This window comes from Corapipo altera, unplaced genomic scaffold (assembly GCF_003945725.1).
Source record: "Corapipo altera isolate COAL_440 unplaced genomic scaffold, ASM394572v1 47, whole genome shotgun sequence".
NCBI lineage: Eukaryota > Metazoa > Chordata > Aves > Passeriformes > Pipridae > Corapipo > Corapipo altera.
In genome coordinates, this window is record NW_020884897.1 from 7,317,908 (window position 1) to 7,337,910 (window position 20,003).

General features: G+C 37.9%; 1 protein-coding gene across 1 annotated transcript in view; it reads left to right on the forward strand.

Moving 5' to 3' along the window:
* PTPRN2 (protein tyrosine phosphatase, receptor type N2) overlaps window positions 1-20,003 on the forward strand; it is a 648,310-nt gene that overhangs the window by 558,221 nt on the left and 70,086 nt on the right. Inside the window, exon 14 of the mRNA XM_027648381.1 lies at window positions 3,618-3,812. Within this exon, the coding sequence (XP_027504182.1) occupies window positions 3,618-3,812 (195 nt within the window). The remainder of the gene's footprint in view (window positions 1-3,617; window positions 3,813-20,003) is intronic.

Genomic DNA, 20,003 nt, shown 5'->3' on the forward strand with positions numbered 1-20,003 from the left:
GATTTTGGAGAGCAGAGCAGAGAAGTGTACAGATAACAGATATTGTACTAATGAGGGTCTGAGCCATCTAGGGCTTTGTGCATTTGTGAAGAGATACTCAGTAAGTGCCCAGAGATGATGTGTTCCTGAGAGCACCCAGTGTAATATATCTCACATGCCAAGACCTCACTACTCCCAGTGCCTCTTGTAGGAAGGGAACACTGAGGACCATCTCAAGAATGAAGCAAACCCAAATCCCACATTTAGACATTTCTCCGCTTTGAGCTGGACATCCCTACTCCATATGTCCTGGAGGAGCCCATATGGCTCCCCAAAGTGCTCAATGCATCAAAGATTTTATATGTGGTGGTCTTAACCATGTTACCCCTACAGCACCAGGCTAGAAACCCAGCTGGGAGCTGGAATGGTTGGAATAACAGAGAGGTAACTTTGGAGAAGCAGAAGCTGCAGTTGTCCTGAGACTGCTGGTGTGTGTGTAGGGATGGAGCAGGTTCCTCAGACAGGCCTGGACTGGCTGGGATGGGGGAAGGAAGAGCTGTCAAAGGCTGTTAGACCAATCTGGAAATAAATTTGAACAAAAACCTTCTGTTTACGGCAGGGGAAAACCCATTGTCACGGAGATTTAAGACACCAATCAAGAAATTCAGTGGTGTTTTTGCTTCAGCTATGATTTGACCTTCCTGTTTACATTAAACATTTTTTATGGCAGAGCGCAGTGACGTGGTTGCTTTGTTTGAGGTATTTGACAGTTACAGCAGTTCAGGGAATAATTGTTTTGGTTCTATATATGTCAGGAAATAAATATGTTAATATGTGAGAACAGGTTACTTTTTTTTTTAAAAAGCCTTTTTATATTTGTTATGTTTCTCAACTTTACCTTCTTCCACAAGGACCACGAACACGATAAACTTAATTTTAAAACAACATTTCTTAGTAACATGCCCAAAAAATCCTTTTTAGTTAGGGGTTAATCTACTCTAGAACCAGTTTGCTATAACATTGTTTCTTTTGTCATTATAATTTGTGTAAAAATGGTATATTAATTTCTTAGAGTTCACTTGATCTTGATTCTTTTTTGTTAGCAGAGATCTGTAATCCTTTCCACAGTAACCACTTGTAAAAGCAGAGGATTATGACTTTGAGGCAGGATATGAACAGCAGGAACAGATCAACCTAAAACCAAAGATCCTGTTTCAGTACAAATGCTATTGTTAGCACAGAGTTGGGGTGAGTCAAGTGGCAGGATGTCTATTAGAATATAATAAATTTGTATCAGTGCCACATGGCATACTAGCCAGAAGACACATCCTTCTAGCAGTTATGTGATGGACCTCATATTTTTATACTTTTACTTATTATACTTTTCCTTAGTCCAGTAAACCATTCCCTCTGAGAATGACTGATATCTAAACATCTGAACAGCTTTTTGGTTTTCTGTAGATTTATTTTTCTGTCTAAAAAGTTTCCTCTCTGTTATACTTTTCCCAAAATCTGCTAAAAGCAGGGGTTTGAAACTACTCTACTATAAGGTCATTCGGAGGTTAGTGATAGCCAGTGTGGACTATTGCTGTCTTTTCTTATGATGTGTGTGATCCTTCAGAGAAAAGGAGAAAGAGAGGGTTTTTATTTTGTTCCTGTATTTAAAATGAAGAAATACAATAACATTTTTCCTTCATTAAAAAGTCTTGCTTTTAACACTGATAGTTTAAACGACCTAACATCAATACATGTGACTCAATTCAATATATTTCTAAAGTTTAATTTTTTTCCTAGTATTTTTCATGTTAAGGTTAGTAGGAAGTAACGAAGGTGCCAAGCAACAAAATACATGCTAGTCAAGTGTGGAAAAACCTTACTTTTTGTAAAAATTAGAAAAATTCTTACGTGGCATAGACAAAATTAGTAAATATACAAAATGCAGGGATGGGGTCAGGTAGCAGTTTCACTCAGAACAATCTGTACTGTTATTCCAACAACTGACACCACATACGAGTAGTAATCTGTGCTTCCCGAGCTTCTATTGACTGTATTTTTGTAACAGACAGTAAAATATATCCTGCTTATATATGATACATATTTTGTCTCAGTGTATATTAGTTTGTACATGCATATATATATATATAATGTACTGCACACCATCAAATAGTAAAATTCCACATAAGCATCTCTAATGGCAAGTCAAACAGAAGCTCTGGTGGAAAAAAAATGTTTGGAGGGGTCTTTAACCATTGTCATGTGGTAACAAGAAGAGACTCAATGTGGTGGTTTCAGTGAGTTTGTTTTAATGCTTGCTGCTACATGGATTAGGATCCCTCTTCAGTGTCCTGAAGTTAGCTAGGTTTAAAAAAAACAAACAAACATAGTCGTAAGTTGTATTTCTAACTCCTGTCTGAAAAGAAGATTTTATTGCACTTGGTAAATAATGGTTTTCAGATCGCCCTACTGATGGTACTTGGACTGCAACTATATTATCAATGAATAAGAAAACAAAAGCCCTGGCATTTCAACGGTATGAATTCTTCAGACTGTGTTATTTTGTTAGCCTGAGGCAAGAGACTCTGCTCTTAGTACTCGTCTGTGAAGAATGAGTAATCTGAGACAAATGTGTAACCACACCGTGTGTGCAATATGTCCACATACTGTAGGCTCCCTGGTCTCGCTGTGTGCCACAGGCAGCCAAGTATCTCTCATGGACAATAGTCATATGTTAAAAAATGGTAATTTTATTTTAATGCCTGTGATTTCACCACACTAGTTGATTCTAAAAGCATTATAACATGATGGTGTAACTGTGGGTCTGTTTATTCTGTTAGAATCAGAATTTCATGCTGTAAGGATTTGGTTTCACCGGCAGGATTTTCTGTTACCTAAACAGAATTCTGTATTTGTGCATGAATTCTATGCATGAGAGCAACTGAAAATACGTATTCCCAGTGCTTTCTATTTCGGTGTTTTAACATGACTTGCATTAGTGTGTGTGTGATAGCTTGAATTTTCTTTCTTCGCCAAAGCTGCTTAAACAATACAATGACAGATTTCTGCTTTTATTCTTCGTTAATGTCATTCTTCATCCTCCCTGCCCCACATCAAGGAGGAAGTGTTGCGAGTTTGCTATTTTAATGAAGAGAAATGAGGCATCTATCAACTAGGATTTACACTGGAGAGCACATCAATTCAGTTGCCTTGAGCTTGCTGAGTTTGCATATCCAGGGCCAGGCAGTGCTCTCAATTACTCCCGTGCAAGCCCATTACCTTCAGGAGGTTGCACGGTTCAAAAGTGGCTTTGCAGAATGCAGGGTGATATTGGGGGGGGAAAGAAAGCTATGTGTTAGAGAAGTCAAGCTCCAAAATATGGTTTTTGGTTATCTATAGGGAGATGTGCATCCAGCCATAATTGCACTTGTGAAAGGTTGGGGTAGTCATCATGTAGTGATTTCATTGAGCGTCTCTTTGTAGCTGTGCCTAACAGAACAGACAGCCTCCCAAAAATTACTGCAGTGAGGGGGAAAACACTTCCAGCCCTGGAAACATATTGTAAATCATATGTCTTTAGTAGACTCTATCCTGTAATTACTCTTAACCGTAGGTTGTTTCCTCCTCTCTCTCTCTCTCTCCAGGAGCTATGCCGCCAGCGCATGGCAGTGAAAACATCTGATCGCCCGGAACCCCTCCACTCTTCCCGAATAAACAGCGTTTCTTCTCAGTTCAGCGATGGGCCCATTCCCAGCCCCTCGGCCCGGAGCAGCACATCGTCCTGGTGTGAGGAGCCGGTCCAGTCCAACATGGACATCTCCACCGGTCACATGATCCTGGTAAGGCACTTTTATCTTTATGCATGAGCAACTTCATCAAAATTTTGGGTACCTGCTCAGCTTTTGGAAAGAGAGAGCTTTTAAAGAAAGGAAAGATGTCTTTTCACAGGTAGAAAATATTTCTGAGCATCACTGGTGATCTTAGCTTTGTAGAGTTAAAACTAAAGGCATTTTTATTTACATTTCTCTTTTTTTATATCTTTTTTTTCCTTTTTGGGGAATATTCTTTTATGTTGATCATACAAATTGTTTCCATGCTTACTTTAAAAACGAGAAGCTCTGTGGTGTCCTTTGGTCCTATTAATTTATGTTTACCTCAGTTTGGACAACTGAAGAAAACTGACAAATTTCTTACCACCTTACTGCTTTTTCTCATGTATCTTCAGTGTTCAGAGGTATCTGAGCTGAGAAGGCAATAGAAGAGTAGTGATGTGGAGCAATTTGCTTCTGTTACCCTTAAAAAAGGGATCTGAATTTTAGCCTTGCTTGGATTTTTTTTTGTCCTTGGCTGAATTTCTTCCAGGATGGATTTTTCCTATGTCTGAAATGATCCAAATACATTCTATTGATGTGTTGGAAACCTTGGGTTCCAAACACAACTTGAGACCAGTATCAGTGTAGAAGATGGACATACGAAGAGTTTTTTGCATGTAAGAGTCAGGGTCCGGTGGACTGGTGGAGCTTGTTTCCTGTTGGGAGAGCTGTAGAGTAATCCTCCATTTTTTGTGCCTTATTTTCATCCTTTTTAAAATATTTACTGTCTTTCTAGAGTGCATTGAAATTGCTTGAGTAGAAATTAGGTGATGGTGAAGAACCTGATCTGAAGTCAGGTGTTATTTTGCTTTCTGTATTTGACTTCTGCTATCGTGGTTTACCTAAAGTAACCTTCTGTTCCAGTTGGTAGTTTTGCCATGCTTTTGGGAACTTCTTTCCATCATGTCATACTTTTGAGTCCTAATTTTTCAACTTCTTTCTTTTTCTGGACTTACATTTTAAATTACTATATTCTCAGCTATTTTTCAAGTTCTTTGAAGCCAACCTCACATAATGGAGAAAATAATGAAAGCAGGCAAAACTCAATGAGCTAATTTGACCTCAGCCAAGTTACTGACCTCCTCCAGCCTTGATCAGGTCAGCTATAAAACTGAGCAAAAGCAGGGCAGGATTGTAAACCAGATGCTTCCTCAGAGTATATCATCCTGAGTAAATATTTCTCTGCCTGTCCCCCTTCAAAAAGGAGTTAATTATTTATTATGTTAATATCTGGTAGGGAAGTGCAGTTTGGAAGGGTTGCTCCCATAACAGAAGATCATTTGTTATGGTTTTTACTGTTCCACTTTTGCCTAACCAGAACTAAAATTCACTTGGTTTCCTTTCATAGTTAACTAAAATTCTTGAGGGGAGGCAAAAAAAAGTCTCCAGTTGCCCAACTTCAAAATAAGTACAAATTCTGAGGAAAGCTTTGAATGGTTCTGAGGCAATATATTTGTATGGTAATAAAAGCAAAAATTCCTGTGTAAATGGGAATATCCATTTAACGTTTGCAAACAGTTTCAACTACTTTAAATTGAGCAAAATTGTTTTCAGTGATATTATTGGGAAACATAAAAAAATCATCACAAAATCACACTTAAAGAAGAGAAAGTTGCATATGGGAACCACTTACTCTGTCTCTTAGGATTTCTGCAAAATTGCAAGAGAGAATTGTCTTCATATGGCAATAAATAAACTTTAAAAAATAGACAGATTGATCAAGATCACTGTTATGGTGTTCAGTGTCCATAATTCAGTCAATCCTGTTTAACCCTGGATGAACCCATACATGTGTTAGCTATCTAACAGCATATGTTATATCTTAGATGGTGAGGGTTCAAAGAAGAGTAAAGAAATGCTGTAGTGTCTTGAGAGTACAAACCACACAGAGAGAGTAAAAACATTTAATTTTTTAGTCTAACCTGAACAAACAAAAATCAGTGATTCAGGGGAGTCTGCCTACGTGCTTTGACATATTGGATGAGGAAAAAATGTTCCTAGTGGATGCAGATGATACAATTAGGAAAAAAATATGGGTTAGCATCAAAAGGATGCATTTAGCTTTGCTATTAGGACAAGCCCAAGAGGAGACAGTGAGACGTTTACTTAAGAAAATAATTAAACCATAAATACAAGATTTGCTGAAGGCAAAGCTGGGTTAGGTTTGTGTGGAAGATCAGTGTCTCTCAGCTGCAGCACAGAAGCAGATGATTGGACTTGATAAAAAATGCTCGTGTTCTGTGTCACTGTGGGTCACACTGAAACCAGGGAGCTGACCCAATTTATGTCTTGCTTAAAAATAAATGTACATATCTGTAATATCTTATTTACCTGAACTTCTCCCCCTCTGGAGATGCTGTGGCTTGTTGGACCTCAGAGTAGAAGCAGCTTGAGAGAGGTGAGCTCTTCCTTGCAGATACAGGCGGAGGAGAGTGAAGGGCCACTTTGCAACTTTTATACCATTCAATGCAAGATATTTTTCAGTTCTTCTCATTTCCTGCTGCCACAATCCTCTTATCTTTTAAATTTTGTAGATATTTTCTGTGAAAAATATCTCAGTGCCTAAAAAAGCAATGAGAAATATTAGCAAGGGGCCAAGTAAGAATGGCAAATACCCTCTGCTTTTCAGGGTAAATGCACTTACAGGTCTGTAAATGTGTTTTTCAGCTCCGTAGTGTGCAGTGAAGGAGCAGTTAGCTGAGCTAAAGCTCCTCAGTCTTTATTGTTCATAGGTGCCAGGACCTCCCTAGAGAAAATAAAACAATGGATTACTGTATAGAGTGGCAGCAGGAAATATTTTATTTTGATTTATAAACAGAATAAAACTTTAATGAAAATAGCCTAGAAGAAGTGTGTCTGTGACTGCTGAATGACTCCATGTAATCTTGCTCAGAGGTAGTGTTGGTCAGAAATATTTCTGTAAAGTTGTTTAATTTGCTGGAAAATGCTATCAGTCATACCTAAAGTGGTATTTAAGTCACCTCAGCTTTGGGATTGTTGGAACTTGTGGTTGGCCACAGGTGCTGTTTCCTTGGAGGACTTGCCACGTGTGGTTAGCCCATTGTTTATCCTGCTCGAGGTCTGGAGAAACCAGGAATCTTTCCAATCCTGTGGCTGTGGGGCAGTCTCCTCACTTAGACTGAGGAGCTTTCAAGGAGAAAAATCCTGCATTTCTGCTGCTTCCCTGTGCAGCAAAGGCGATGTCTTTGCCCTACTGACAGGACCGTGAGGTGGTTTGAGCTGTTGGCAGGAGGAAGCAGGGAGGGCTCAGGAGGCCCAGAAGGACAGCGATAATAACATTCAGAGCTTTTTTTTTTCCTTTTCACTGTCTTTTTCATCACATTTATAACAGGAGGGTGGTGCATATGGCACATTTTGATTCTGTCTTTCTAAAAAATCCAAGCAGTTTGGAAAGTGTAATTAGAGGAGCATGTTTTATTATGCTGTCGTGTTTGTGGCGCTGACTGGCTGGTTTCTGCAGGAGCAACAACACAGAATGCATGCCCTCATTTTAGTCACCATTGGTTTTGAAAGAAAACATTTTTCAGAAGGTCTCAGCAAGGGAAAGCATGGGAACTTAGAATTAGATTTCCACCCACTGTATTCTCCTGTGTACATCTATATTTCAGGTGACAGGAGAAGTTTTAGTAAGGGGCAAGACTTCGTTTGCAGCCCAGAAAGAAAACTAGAAGGGTTTTAAAAGTGTCTAGGAGAGATTTGTTCTCCCTAACTTGGGCTCCTAACTTATTCCTATATTTTAGGCACTTGAAGTGTTGGTGTTGACTTGAGTCCATAAATTCTCCTCCTAGTTGGTGAAGTCAGTGGGTGGCTATGAAGGTCTCCAGAGAATTAGGCAGAGAATGGATTTCTCTTGAAACGCCTCCTTTGTGCCTGCACCATCCAGTTGATGTCTGCAGCTTAGGTGAAGGAATCTCTTTTCTTTGTGCTGTAGCACAAGTTCAGCACCTAAGTTAGGTGGATTGGATCCTACATCTGTTTCATGTATTACCCTGCTTGTTTGATTAAAATAATTATAATCTTTTATGAGGTTTTAAATGAAGAACAGTACTGCAAGGAGGGAGTGTATGCTTTAGATGATAACATGATGAGGTTGTTATCTGAATACTGTATAGGAGAGGGAATTTGCAGAAGCAGAAGCGATTTTCTGTGTTGTGCTGGTTTTTTCCTCGTAGAGAGAGATGTGCAAAATTTGAAGCATTATACATAAATTAGGATTTTGAAAGTGTGAATTTATGGAAGGTCTTTTTCAATACTTTTTTAAGCTGTCTCTGGGGAGTCTTGTCCCAGAGGGTATTAAACTGCTGTATGTATAGGAAATAATAATAATAATCTGTGATGGTTTCTGGTGCTGTACTTTTCAGAAGAAGAAAGTTTTGTACCTGGGCTGAATGAGACAGTGGGAAAAATGAACTACAGCCTGAAACCCAGAGCCTTGCACCTAAAGTGTGTAAGTCCACTTGATCCCCTTGTGTTTGGCAATATACCTGCAAACCCAGAAGGACTTTCCCCATGGAGAAGTGAAGGATGGCCTCACATGAGAACTTGGAGTCAAGGTTCTGGGACAGGTTGTGTCCCAAAAGGTGACACAGCCTGAGCTGGGGACATGGGGTAGAGACCTGCTGCTGCAAAACCAGTCAAAGCCCAGATGTTGAATTTTGCATCCATTTTAGTTTTGATGCTGAATCAATGGCAGGATTGCTGTAGGACTGGATAACAGGAAAGGATAACAAGGAAAGGATAACAAGGAGGGAATAGTTTCCAAGGTTGAACTTGGGTTTTTTTGATAGCACTGTTATCCCGTAGTCTTGGAATAGTAACTTTTTGAATGTTTCTAAGCAATTTCCCCTCACTCTTAGTTTTTAAAATTAACTCTGTTTTAAATGAACTCAGCTGTAGATTTTCTTTTAATTGAATATGGAAAAATGGAGAACTGAGTGACTGAAGACACATTCCAACAAGAAAAAATATTTATTAAATCCTGCACCACATCTTGCTGAAATTCCTTGATTTTATTCTTAAAGCTACAATAAAATTGGGAGCAAAGACACACAAACACACTTCTCTAAATAAAGGGAGAAGCTCCAACATGTGAGGACCAATAGCACTGTGCTAGATGCAGGTGTACTTTCCACCTTGACCTTAATCCATAAACACACTAAACATTTCCTGAGCATGATGCAGTGCACGAGTGCAGTGCACTGCCCAGGGACACGTGCTGAAGGGATAATTAATGCTGGCAGATACAAAAGTGAGGAGTGCAGGTACAGAAAACAAGGTCTTTGCTACAATCATTTGCTTGATTATTTAGTAAGTTTTAATATTTTTTCCTTTTTCCACTATTTCCTTCTACCAGCATTAGTTTCTGTTTATGCATTTCAAGACTATAAATACCCTGTTTAAAAAAATCTTAGAACTTAGAAAATGAAGAAAAATATCCTCCCTCACGTGGGAAGGGAGACAAGTCAGTGGCAACATTTAGCTGAAGGCATAAACTCCTTACACATGTGCTAAGTGGATCTAAATCCCAACTTACCTTTCAGCTGTACCAGTATAAATAGTTATAGAAGTCTTACCAAATTAAGTCCCAAGAAGGCTTTGGCCCTAAAGGCCATTTCATCATGAATAGTTGGACAAGAGGAGTCACAAGGGAAAAAGCTGCTGTGTATCACATTACTCAGTGACAAGATAGCCAGTATCCAAAAAAGACATAAATACTGTGGATGGGAAAATCTTTACCCGTCTCTTCCCCAAGTTGTCATGCTTTTAGGGACAAGTGGAGCTGGTTGCCTCCTGAAAGATCTGCTGATGAAATAGGTTTATCCCTTCATTTTAAGTGGGTTTTTTTCCCTCCCTAAATGTTTAAGTTGTTTTGAAACATTTGCTTGTGTTTGTTTAAAGCCAGGACTTGAGATATAGGAACACAGAAAAGCTGCAAAGAAAAGTGAAACAAATTTTCTGGCATATGAAAACAGTTCTACTAATAGAGCCATAAATCTAATAAATGGATGTATGTACTACATAGATTTCATCAATAAAACTCAGAAAAAATATTCATTAACAGGTTACCCTTTGATTCTTCTATTTTTATTTGTTTCATAATAAGGTGCCTCCCTTTTTCTGTATTAATTTTGTTGAATAGGCCTTAGGAAATAATGACAATTGCAGAGTCAGTATTAAATTGAGAAAAACCTTCCTCTTGAACATGGTATGAAATTGATTTCAAAATCTTTTTTTTCCCTAAATTCTTCCCTGCTGGTTATTTTTCCCAAATGTTTTCGTGATTAGAAATAACTCAACAAATTTCTGTGGCTACATCTTGGTCTGTGGTTTGACTGTAAAGTGTTTATTCCAGCTTTGTTTAAGCTGCTTTGGTTGAACACTTTTTACCCAACTTATATCATTCCCTAAGGCTTTTAGTAGAAAGATGAAGAAAACATTTCTAATAATATTCTGGAGTACTAGTTTTAAAAGGCTTACACTGGGAGAAATACATGACACAAAACTAGGTTATGCAACTCTGTGCACCAAGTAAAAAGAAAGGATCATTGTCATGGGTGAAACAAAACAGTGGCTATCTGGACTTTTTTTCTATTTCTCCTGGCTTTGTTCCATGTCTAGAGAATATCCAAGTAATATCAAGGCAAGATAAGCATCAGCTGTAGCAAGAGATGCTCACAAGTAGTTTAATGAAAAAGATCTGGGGTTTGAGACTTCAGATTGAATACAAGGGATGTTACTGGATCCTCAGCTGCTTCTAAGAGTCTCGTGGAACATGGAGTCTCATGGAGTGGCAGAAAGCAGAGATAAACACTCATCCAGGAGATCTTATCTTTTGGCTCCAAATGCATCCTCAGTAATGAAGTGCTCTTTGCTGTACATGTCCTATTGTGCGTGCTCACATCATGCACTAAATCCTTGATACCTCATCTTAGCAGATGTAGCAGTTAATCATATTTTGGGTCTAACAGGTAGAAAGGCCTGTTTAGAAAGAGAAGGATACTAGAAAGAGGGTGGTTCAGGAAGACTTCTCAGGCAGGAGACCCAAGTTGATAACAAATGTGACAGAGTATTTCTGAGCTGGTGGCAGAGTTCAGATGTTATGAGTTTGGACTCACTGTGGGGTGAAGAATTGGTTCACACAGGTTGCAAGACATGGTGCACTGCTAAGATCAGATGACATGGTAAATGGGACTACAACTTCAAAGCTTTTCAACAAAACAGTTAAGAGTTCAGGGTGAAACTGGGACTTGCTTCGTGGTTCTTCCAAAGAAGGAGGAACATCATACTGGCACTGTGTTTTTGCAGTGTTGTACCAGTTGCAGTTTAAGATGTCCAGGAGAACTCCAGCAGTATTTTGAAGAGCTCTTTCTCTTCATGTGGGCTGCACCAGCAGAAGTTATTGGAAGTGGTCTGATTTAAGATGCTATTTGCAACGAAGACAGTTTAATCCCCCCACTGAATTGACAAAGTCTAGTTATGCTCATCTTCAGGGCAAGATAAAAAAACTTATACTTTGTTTTCTGCAACTCCTTCTGGGATTAGGCCACAATTTGGCAGTGTGATCATTAAATTTTGCATACGCACCCACAATGCAGCTGTGGAAACATTTTTAAATAAGGAGACAAACATTAATCTATGAGGTTCACGTGTGGATGACATAGTATTTGCTGTTCCATAAAGGAGAACTGTGTTACTTTTTGGTCAAAACCAGATAAAGTCTTCTACCCTTAAATGTTGCATCTCTACCCCAGTACATCTTTATAAAAAACATAATTTTACTATGAATTTGCCTTCTTTCTGTAACTCTCCTTTTGTTTCAGACTAGAGTAATATCTTATTTTTTTTTCTAGTTGGCAGCTCTCCCTTAATGCTGTCATGTCTCCCTTATCCTCTTCTCCTAAAGTCATGAGCTAATGTGGCTTCAGGTTGCCAAGCTGGCCAAGAAAACCCTATTCATAGCAAGGGAGAATTATGAGTTGCCTCTTGTTGCTGGCTGCTTGTTGGGCCTTTGCATTGAACTAAGAATAGAATGGAGGGGTGACAAACTGCTCACAAGCATCACCTCCTCCAATAACACCTGCTATTGCTCTGGGAATTATTCTCTGCCCTTTTCTTTCTGGAATGACTATGACGGCTGGCATCCGGGTCCAAAAATGTTTCTATCTTCAGTCTGGTTAGTAGTAGATCCATTAATATCTGTTGAAGATGGTTGGTTTCTGGATTTGACCCATCTATAAAAAGTATATCTCTGACTGTATCACAACTCTGTTATTTTTAAGATGGCTTATGTGAAGATTTGCCTGCTTCTGAGTGGGCTATTTGTATCAACTAAAATATTCCCATGAACCCCCAAAAACCCTACTGCACATAGCAACTGAGTTTTACTAGCTTTCAGAGTGCAGTGAATTGAAGCATGTTACTGTGTATCTTTTATTAAATATGTACATGTGCAATACATTTCTGCAAAGGAAATAAAAAATGACAATGTCTCTTTTTTGGATGCATTATATTTATCCTTGAGCATTGAAGAGAGACTGGTAATTATAAAGTTGTTTAGGTATTTTCATTTTAAAGTTAAAAAGGTACTGAACTTGAGAAAGCAAGTGCAGTCAGTTAGTACTGACTTCTTCTTTCATTCTTCTCATATTTAAGTGGACTTTAGCTGGTTGCAAATAAAAATACTAAAGGACTGGCAACGCACACTGTGATTTGTGTTCTTGCTGTCATGTGAATTCACAGAAAGAAGGAAACATATTAAAGAAATTCGATAAGACCAGGTGGTCTGAGTGAATAATTTCCCTTTCATTAACATATTCCCCTTATTAACTCTGTAATTAATTGTACATAGCTAAGGAAAGCTATGGAAATTGCATTTTGAGATGTATCAAAGCTGACTTTATGCTTCAGACTTCCATGCAATTTACTATTAATGAAGCAAGAGATGGAGGCCCCAAATCTATAATTATTACTTACTATTTGAATGACAAGCAAAGAATTTTATCAGCACAGTTTCAAATGAAAGGGGATTAGCAGCTAATGTTGAAATTGTTAATCTTTCTTATTAAAATAATTTTGACGAGAGTGTTTAGCCTGAAAGAGGTTTCTGGAACATCATTTACCATTAAAACAGCTATTTTCTGAGGCTCAGTATGAATTTGTCTAAGTTTGACAGCAGGGTGCAAATATTTTTTAAATGAATGAATATTTTATGGGAGCTAAGGCTGTTCATGTGTGAGCTGATGCTGAGCTGCTTGCTGTGTGCATATTCCTGGAATGTGAGGCAGGATGGTAGTTCAATATCCATCTCACTAAAGTGAAGATGTCTACTGAGATAACAAGGGAAAAAAAGCTACAGTAGAAAAATCTGAGAACTGAAATTGTACCCAGGGCTGTATCTGCAGATGAGTGATTAGCAAGTGGGAGCCCAGTCAGAATTAGGCCCTACATCTTGGTGATATTTTTATGACACAGAAAAAGGTAATAATTACGTTCAAAAACAATGTTACTTCATGTTTATTTAGGCCTTCTTATTCCTTTAAATGCTCTTATATTTTCAGGTTTTGTAGGTTTTTATTAGCCTCATGTGCCTTGAGAAGATTATTCAGTGGTGGCTGAATTTTGGGGGCAGAAATATAACATACACAACTTTTCAGTGTTAATGAAAAGCTATTTGGCATTTTAAATATTAAAACTTTTCCTTGCAATATTTGCAATTTTCCTGTCTTGCAGGAGCATACAAATGAAGCTGACAAGGCTGCTTTCACTCCTTGGGATGAGGAAATTGTGAATATATAGTGATATAAATGGTGAAAAACACAGCAGTGATAATTTACAAAATTTAATTTGTGGTGGTCTCGGCCACATTGGTACTGGAGAAGATGTACGTTAAAGAACCCTTTTAATTTACCTGTGTCCCATTACAGAAAAAAGCTAATGGAAAAGATATCACATGTCTTTGCCAGTGACAAATTTTGCCAGTAGAATAGACAGAGATAATTTCAATGCTTTCAGACATTATTTGCATGAGCAGATAGACTGTGTATAGAAGTAGCATCAACACAACAAGCCTTTATGTACCTGCTCTACCATGAGATTACTCCAAGCTTTACCTCTGTGTGAACCATGTCGAACTTCATTGGGTTCACTCTGAAAATTACAGGTTAGATAACTAACCTTCTATCTGCAGTCCTACAATGTTCCTTTGGAACAGTCTCGCAGACAGAGTCTATTGTAGCATAAAGCGTCGTAGAGTGCATTTTCGCTTCATTCATCAGACAAAATCAAAGGGTTTTTAGCTTAAAGAGACAGTAATGATACCTAGAGAAGCACTTTTATTATAAACTCATGTTTTGCATGTGTTATAAATATGTTTTAGATCAAAGACATCAAAGATTCTTCTTAATCTGTAAGAATCATAGCAAACCATGTGGACCAGGACAGCAAGAGAGTAATCTGGGGTAGACTTAAGAGATGGAATTTGTCAAGGACAAAGATAATGCAGAATTCAAACCCAAGGCTTTTCTAAATGCAGGAGTATTTCTGATGCAGCTATTTATCTACTGCTTTAGCTGGAAGGTACCTGGAAGGGTTGGATTTATTAACCACAGCCACCAGCCAGAAGCAGCAACATAAGATCCCTAGGACAGTGCTGCCTCACAGCAGGAGGGATGTCTTGCTGCTGCTTAGGTGGGCATGTTAAAAAAAAGTGCTTTCTTCTTTCATCATTGCCTCCTTTCACCTTTTGATGTGTGTTTGCATTAGACCAGTTTGACTGAAAGCATCATAATAGTGTCTAATTGATGTTAATGTAGTGAATATGCTAATGGTGCCTAATATATTATCTTTTCTAGAAGTCCAGAAATTACTTTTGTGTCATTTGAAGTTTTTTGTTGTAGACAGGAAAACCCTGCAGTACCTGAGGATATGCACCAGCCTTCAACTTACCCTTTGCATATCCTCACAACTGAATTTTCACAAACTTTGTCCTTCAGGTGGCATTCTGGGACCTGATATTAGAAATTTTGCTTAAAGTCACCAGGATCCTTTCAACTCACTTCAGTAACCAAAATAATAATAAGCCAACTTTCATAAAGCACTTTTGATCAGTAGGCTCAAAACTCTTTTTAAAGGTCGATATCATTATCCTGTCTCTTTAGTCCAGGGAACTCAGGCACAGACAGGGAAGCATCTTGACCAAGACTAACCTAAGGTCAAGGAAGCAGAGCCGGGAGTAGACCTGCATTCCCTCGTGTTCCAGGTGCTGTGCTCTCACAACTAATCATATTGGCTTTAATGGAGAAAGGGTTCTATCGAAGAGTAATGTTTTTACCCTTTTTTGTCACTCGTTAGTCTTTTTTTTAAGACATGAAAGTAGGACATGAAAGTATAAAGGAGTTCTGCACCCGAGTTTTTCAGATTTCATTCTATGAGTTTAGTTTTGGCCTCATCTAAGAGCAAAATATCGCATATTTGGAGACCTTACTGAAAGATATTTACTACACATTGGAAAAGCTTGTGAAAACCAAACTGTGGATGTGCAGTCTGTAGTAAATAACCTCTATGACAGAAAAGGGGTACCATCCACATATTCCTTGGGTCTCTTCTGAATTGATAACAGTTTTCTTTAAGAATATATGCACAGTCTGCTAGATCCTTAGCAATCACACACATACACTGAATTTTAGGTTCTTTATTTTTATTTTTCTTTCTGTTTAACAAGCTGTACTCTTACTGTCTACTTGGAACTACTACTGTCATTCTCTCAATGTATTCTCCTTATTCAGCATTTGAAGGAAAATAAACAGTATGCAAGGAAATGTTGAGAATTATCAGCTATGACCACAATTTACTTCTTCCCATAGCATTTTCCTAATTTGCTGTGTTCTGGGTTTTGTTTTTGTGACTCTCTTCCTTTGCAATATAGTGTCTTATTTCATCATTTCACTTCTTTGTTGACCTCTATAGTCTGTTCTTGGCTTCTTTTTCTGTCCTCTTTTACATTGTTTTTTTTCCTCGTTCGTATTTTGCCCTCTGTCACTTCAAATATTTTCATCTGTGGATTAGACCAGTGTTCCTCAAACTTCTTTAAAGTGTTATCCTTTACTGGCTTCCATGGAAACCCAAGAGTCCCAGGAGTAGGCAGGATATCTTCAGCTTATGCATTTCTAAAGCTTTTCTACCATCACTTCACAATCCCTTTTGAATGCTTTCATGAGAAAAATATTTGAGAATTTGAGAATCACTGAGCTAGGCCAACATCAATTGAAAATCCCATGGTGCACAGATAAAAGGTTACCTAAAAAATGGGACACTTCGTCTAGATTTGGAAACTGGGTAGATGCCAACTGCATCTTTCTTGTGGCCAGCATTACTTATTCTGCTACTTCATGTTGGCTCATCATGGCTATGAGTGTGACATGGAAAGGACAGGGCAGAAGTCAGGCATGTCTTCTCCCACGGTCATCTCCATTAAGTCCTGAAAGTGCTTCTTTGAAAAAAGAGTTTCTTCAGGGCTTTTTGTCATAGAATCATAAAATCATTTGGGTTGGAAGAGTCCTCCAATATCAAGTCCAACCATTAAAAAATAAATATCCAACCTGCTTTCTGAACTATCTTTTAAGTCAAACTCTTTGTTTTTACTGTTCCACTGGGTTTGCTCTGCATCCAAGTAACTGGCAGTTACACTAATTGGGTTTATTCTCTATGGTTTGCAGAGGGCAAACATGGAACTTCCTAGGTAGGGGACACGGTTCCAAAATGGTCCTGAGTACAAGGACTTGATCATTGAAGATGTTTGTGGAGTTTGAAGTTTCCTGTCTCTAACTGTTATGGGAGTTTTCTAAGGAAAAGGCTGATTATCCAGTCTGTTCCGTCCCTGCTTTTTCTCACGGGTGACCGTATGGTCACTTGTGCTTATATGCATATTCTTCCACTGGGCTGTGGGTGTAGCATGAATTGCAAGACTTCTGGGATTTCGTTTTGCATGTTCAGTAATTTCCACAAACCTCTGTGTGTGTTTCTATATAAACTCTATTGATTTGATATGCACCCCCACTGCCCCCACCCCCAAAAAAAACCCCAAACCCCACACTGAAAAGCAAAGGGGTTTTCCTTTATGAGTTATTATTTGTTTCTGGAGAAGCACCTTTTCACTTTTATTCACAAGTTTAAGAATAGTAGTAAGAGTATTACTGATTATCCCTTTGCTCTAGCAGACCTGTTATGTTTGTAAAAATAATATTTTCCTTTCTCCCCTCAAGATGACCAGTGTCTAACAGAGGCATAATTTGCTAGACTATCTATAAATCACATTGTATGCTGTATCACTTGGATGTACATGGTCATGGTTGCCTGGGTTTTACTGGTCTCATTATCTCTAAAGAACATGACCACGCTCGAAGAGAAGATTATTTTTAAACATGATGTTTTCAGATTTCTTTATTTATCTCTTGGTAATTTTTATATATATAGTAAATGAAGACTATACAAGTGCTCTGAAAAAAACCACAGACTTTAATTCATTAAAATCTAAATTTGAAAACACGGTATCCAACAGGGAACCCAAATTTAGATGCTTAATTGAGTTATCAGGTCTAGGAGAGGAAGAAGCCAGGGAATTTAGTTTTGTGTTTTCAGCTAGGTAATTAGTGTACAGTAATATATTTTTAAAGTTTTCATTTCAGACATACAACAGGCATGTAAATGAATCAGAAATATGTCTTGAGTTGCGGTAGGATGTTCAAAACATTAGTAAAAAAATGAAGTGAGAAGAAAGGACCATCTGAAAAATAGATTTAATGTGTAATAAGTAAATAGTAGTTTCCTGTGAGAATGGAATTGGGTGTCAATATTTATCACAAAGAGTCAGAGGACTTGATTTGTACATTTTTGTGCAGTTTTCCTGCTGGGTTTAATTCAACTGCGTATCTTGTGCTTTTACATTTTAGCAAAGCTACCAGAAGCGCTTCCCAAAATGTCTCAGTTGATGAATTCAGCTGACACTCTCCTTGGCTCCAGTTCCTATACTGCAGAACTGTCTTTAATGGGGAGTTTTGGATTGGGTTTTTTTTGTTTTGGATTTATTTTTGCTTTTAAGAAATGTCACAACATATCCCATGCTGTGAAATAACAGTATTTGGCTAAGAGGTTTAGCCCTCCATTTATTGAAGTAATATTCCTCCTTTATTTGAAGGCTATTTATTATTTCAGATTTTTATTGTGCAATCTATTATAAGAAGTACAGAAAGTTTAGAAATTGATTCTGGATAATTCATCTTTTAAATCTTTATGATTTAGTTTGTCATGTCTTTGAATAAGCAACATTCAACATGTGCATAAATTAAATTCCTCTACTCAACAGCAACTTAAACCCTGTACTTCTAAACAAAACCCCGAGACTAAAACCTGTTCTAATTCCATCACACAACATTTGGTATACTCTAATTTCAAAAATGTTATCAGATATGGATTCATTAAAGTTACCTGACTTTCAGCCATGTCTATAGATTTGATCATGAGATAGGGAAAAAACAGTCAAGAATACTCCTGCAAAATTAGTGGTTTAGGAGCATATTCTGTGACCCTGGGAAATTCATTTGGTGTTTCTGGCCTTTCATTTCCCATCTGTGAAGCAGCAATGATACTTGCCTCCCCTGCAAAAGTAAAGTGAGTACTTACAGACAGTTGGACAGAAGGAGCCATAGAAATATAATAAGGGAGCATATTATATTCCTTTTATGGTAATCATCTTCTCTTTTTTGTTGAGGTTTATTTAAAGCGAAGTAATTGCAGGGGTGAAACTTCATAGGCGTAATTTAGATTTCAAGAAAGAGGGTAAGGAGGAGGAGTTGAGGGCGGTTGCATTTTAAGACCTAAAAGACACCATTAAGTAGCTGGTAATCCTTGAGAAGAGATTCTTTGTACAGTGAATTTGTCTTCTGCTATATTTAGAAATCCAGGTAGAGTAAATATTTCATAATTAGGCATTGTATTTTTTTAATATTTAATTTCTTAGCTACATTTCCTTTCAAAAGCATACCTGCCTCCATCATTCCAACTGAAGCAAAAAGTTGCAAAAATGGAAGCAGTGAATTCAAAAGCATCACCTGTACTTCCCAAGATTTCCTCCAGAGATGAAAACCTGCATCAGTCCACACTAGGTTGTATCCAGCCATTTCACTGGGATTTCACTGAGCACCTTTGGCAGCTGGGAGCTGTAAGAAAAGGGATTAGCAAGGGTTTGTGTGACACACACTGATCCCAGCACCTGCTGATTGGATTGAAGTAATCCTTTTACAAGTTACAAAACTCTATTATCAGAGCATTAAGAGAGGGAGAGTCGGTGATATACGCTACATCAAGGGTATATTAATTTAGGTAAACAGAACATAGGTTACCATCTAAGGTACTTGTGAATTACAGTCATTCTTGGCAAAAGTTACACTCTGGTCTAGTCTGGTAGATAAAGCCTTACACTGACCATGCAAAGATGATACTTCTGTAGCAAACCAAGGACAATAATGTCAAATTATTTTAGATGGCATGCTTAAAGCATGACTGCTCTCTGTGTGCATGCTTAGTTGTTTATAATAAACTTTACATCTAAAAATATGAAACTGAAACTATGGAATGTCATTTTTTATTGTTGGCTGATATTACCATGGAAGTTAATTTATTTCCGAGTAATACAACCTACTTGAAGCAATCTAAGGGATATTATTCTCAACCACACTGAATGCTTTCTTTGTCAGTGAATTCCCTCCCTCTGTCTTTGGGGTATTTTTTTTCAGTTTTCCTTCATCACCTACGATAGTATGTACATTAGTAGTGTTTTATGCCAAATTACATGTAGAGCTCCATAGTATTTTCCAGTACATGACTAACAAAGCTTCAAAACTAACCTTTTCACTGGTGTAATCGGGTACTGAGAAATACAAGAAAAATTATATTGAAATACATCATGGTAGAAATATGGCTGCAAACACAAAGGAGGAAAAATAATTTCTTGCTGTATTTTATAAAGAGGAAATCCAAATTCCCAAGTTTTTATTTCCTAGAGTTTTTCATTTGTGGTTACTGTAAACAGGAGATCTGGGATGATACAGGACAAGTCAGAAAAGAGAAAGGAGCCTGAAATGT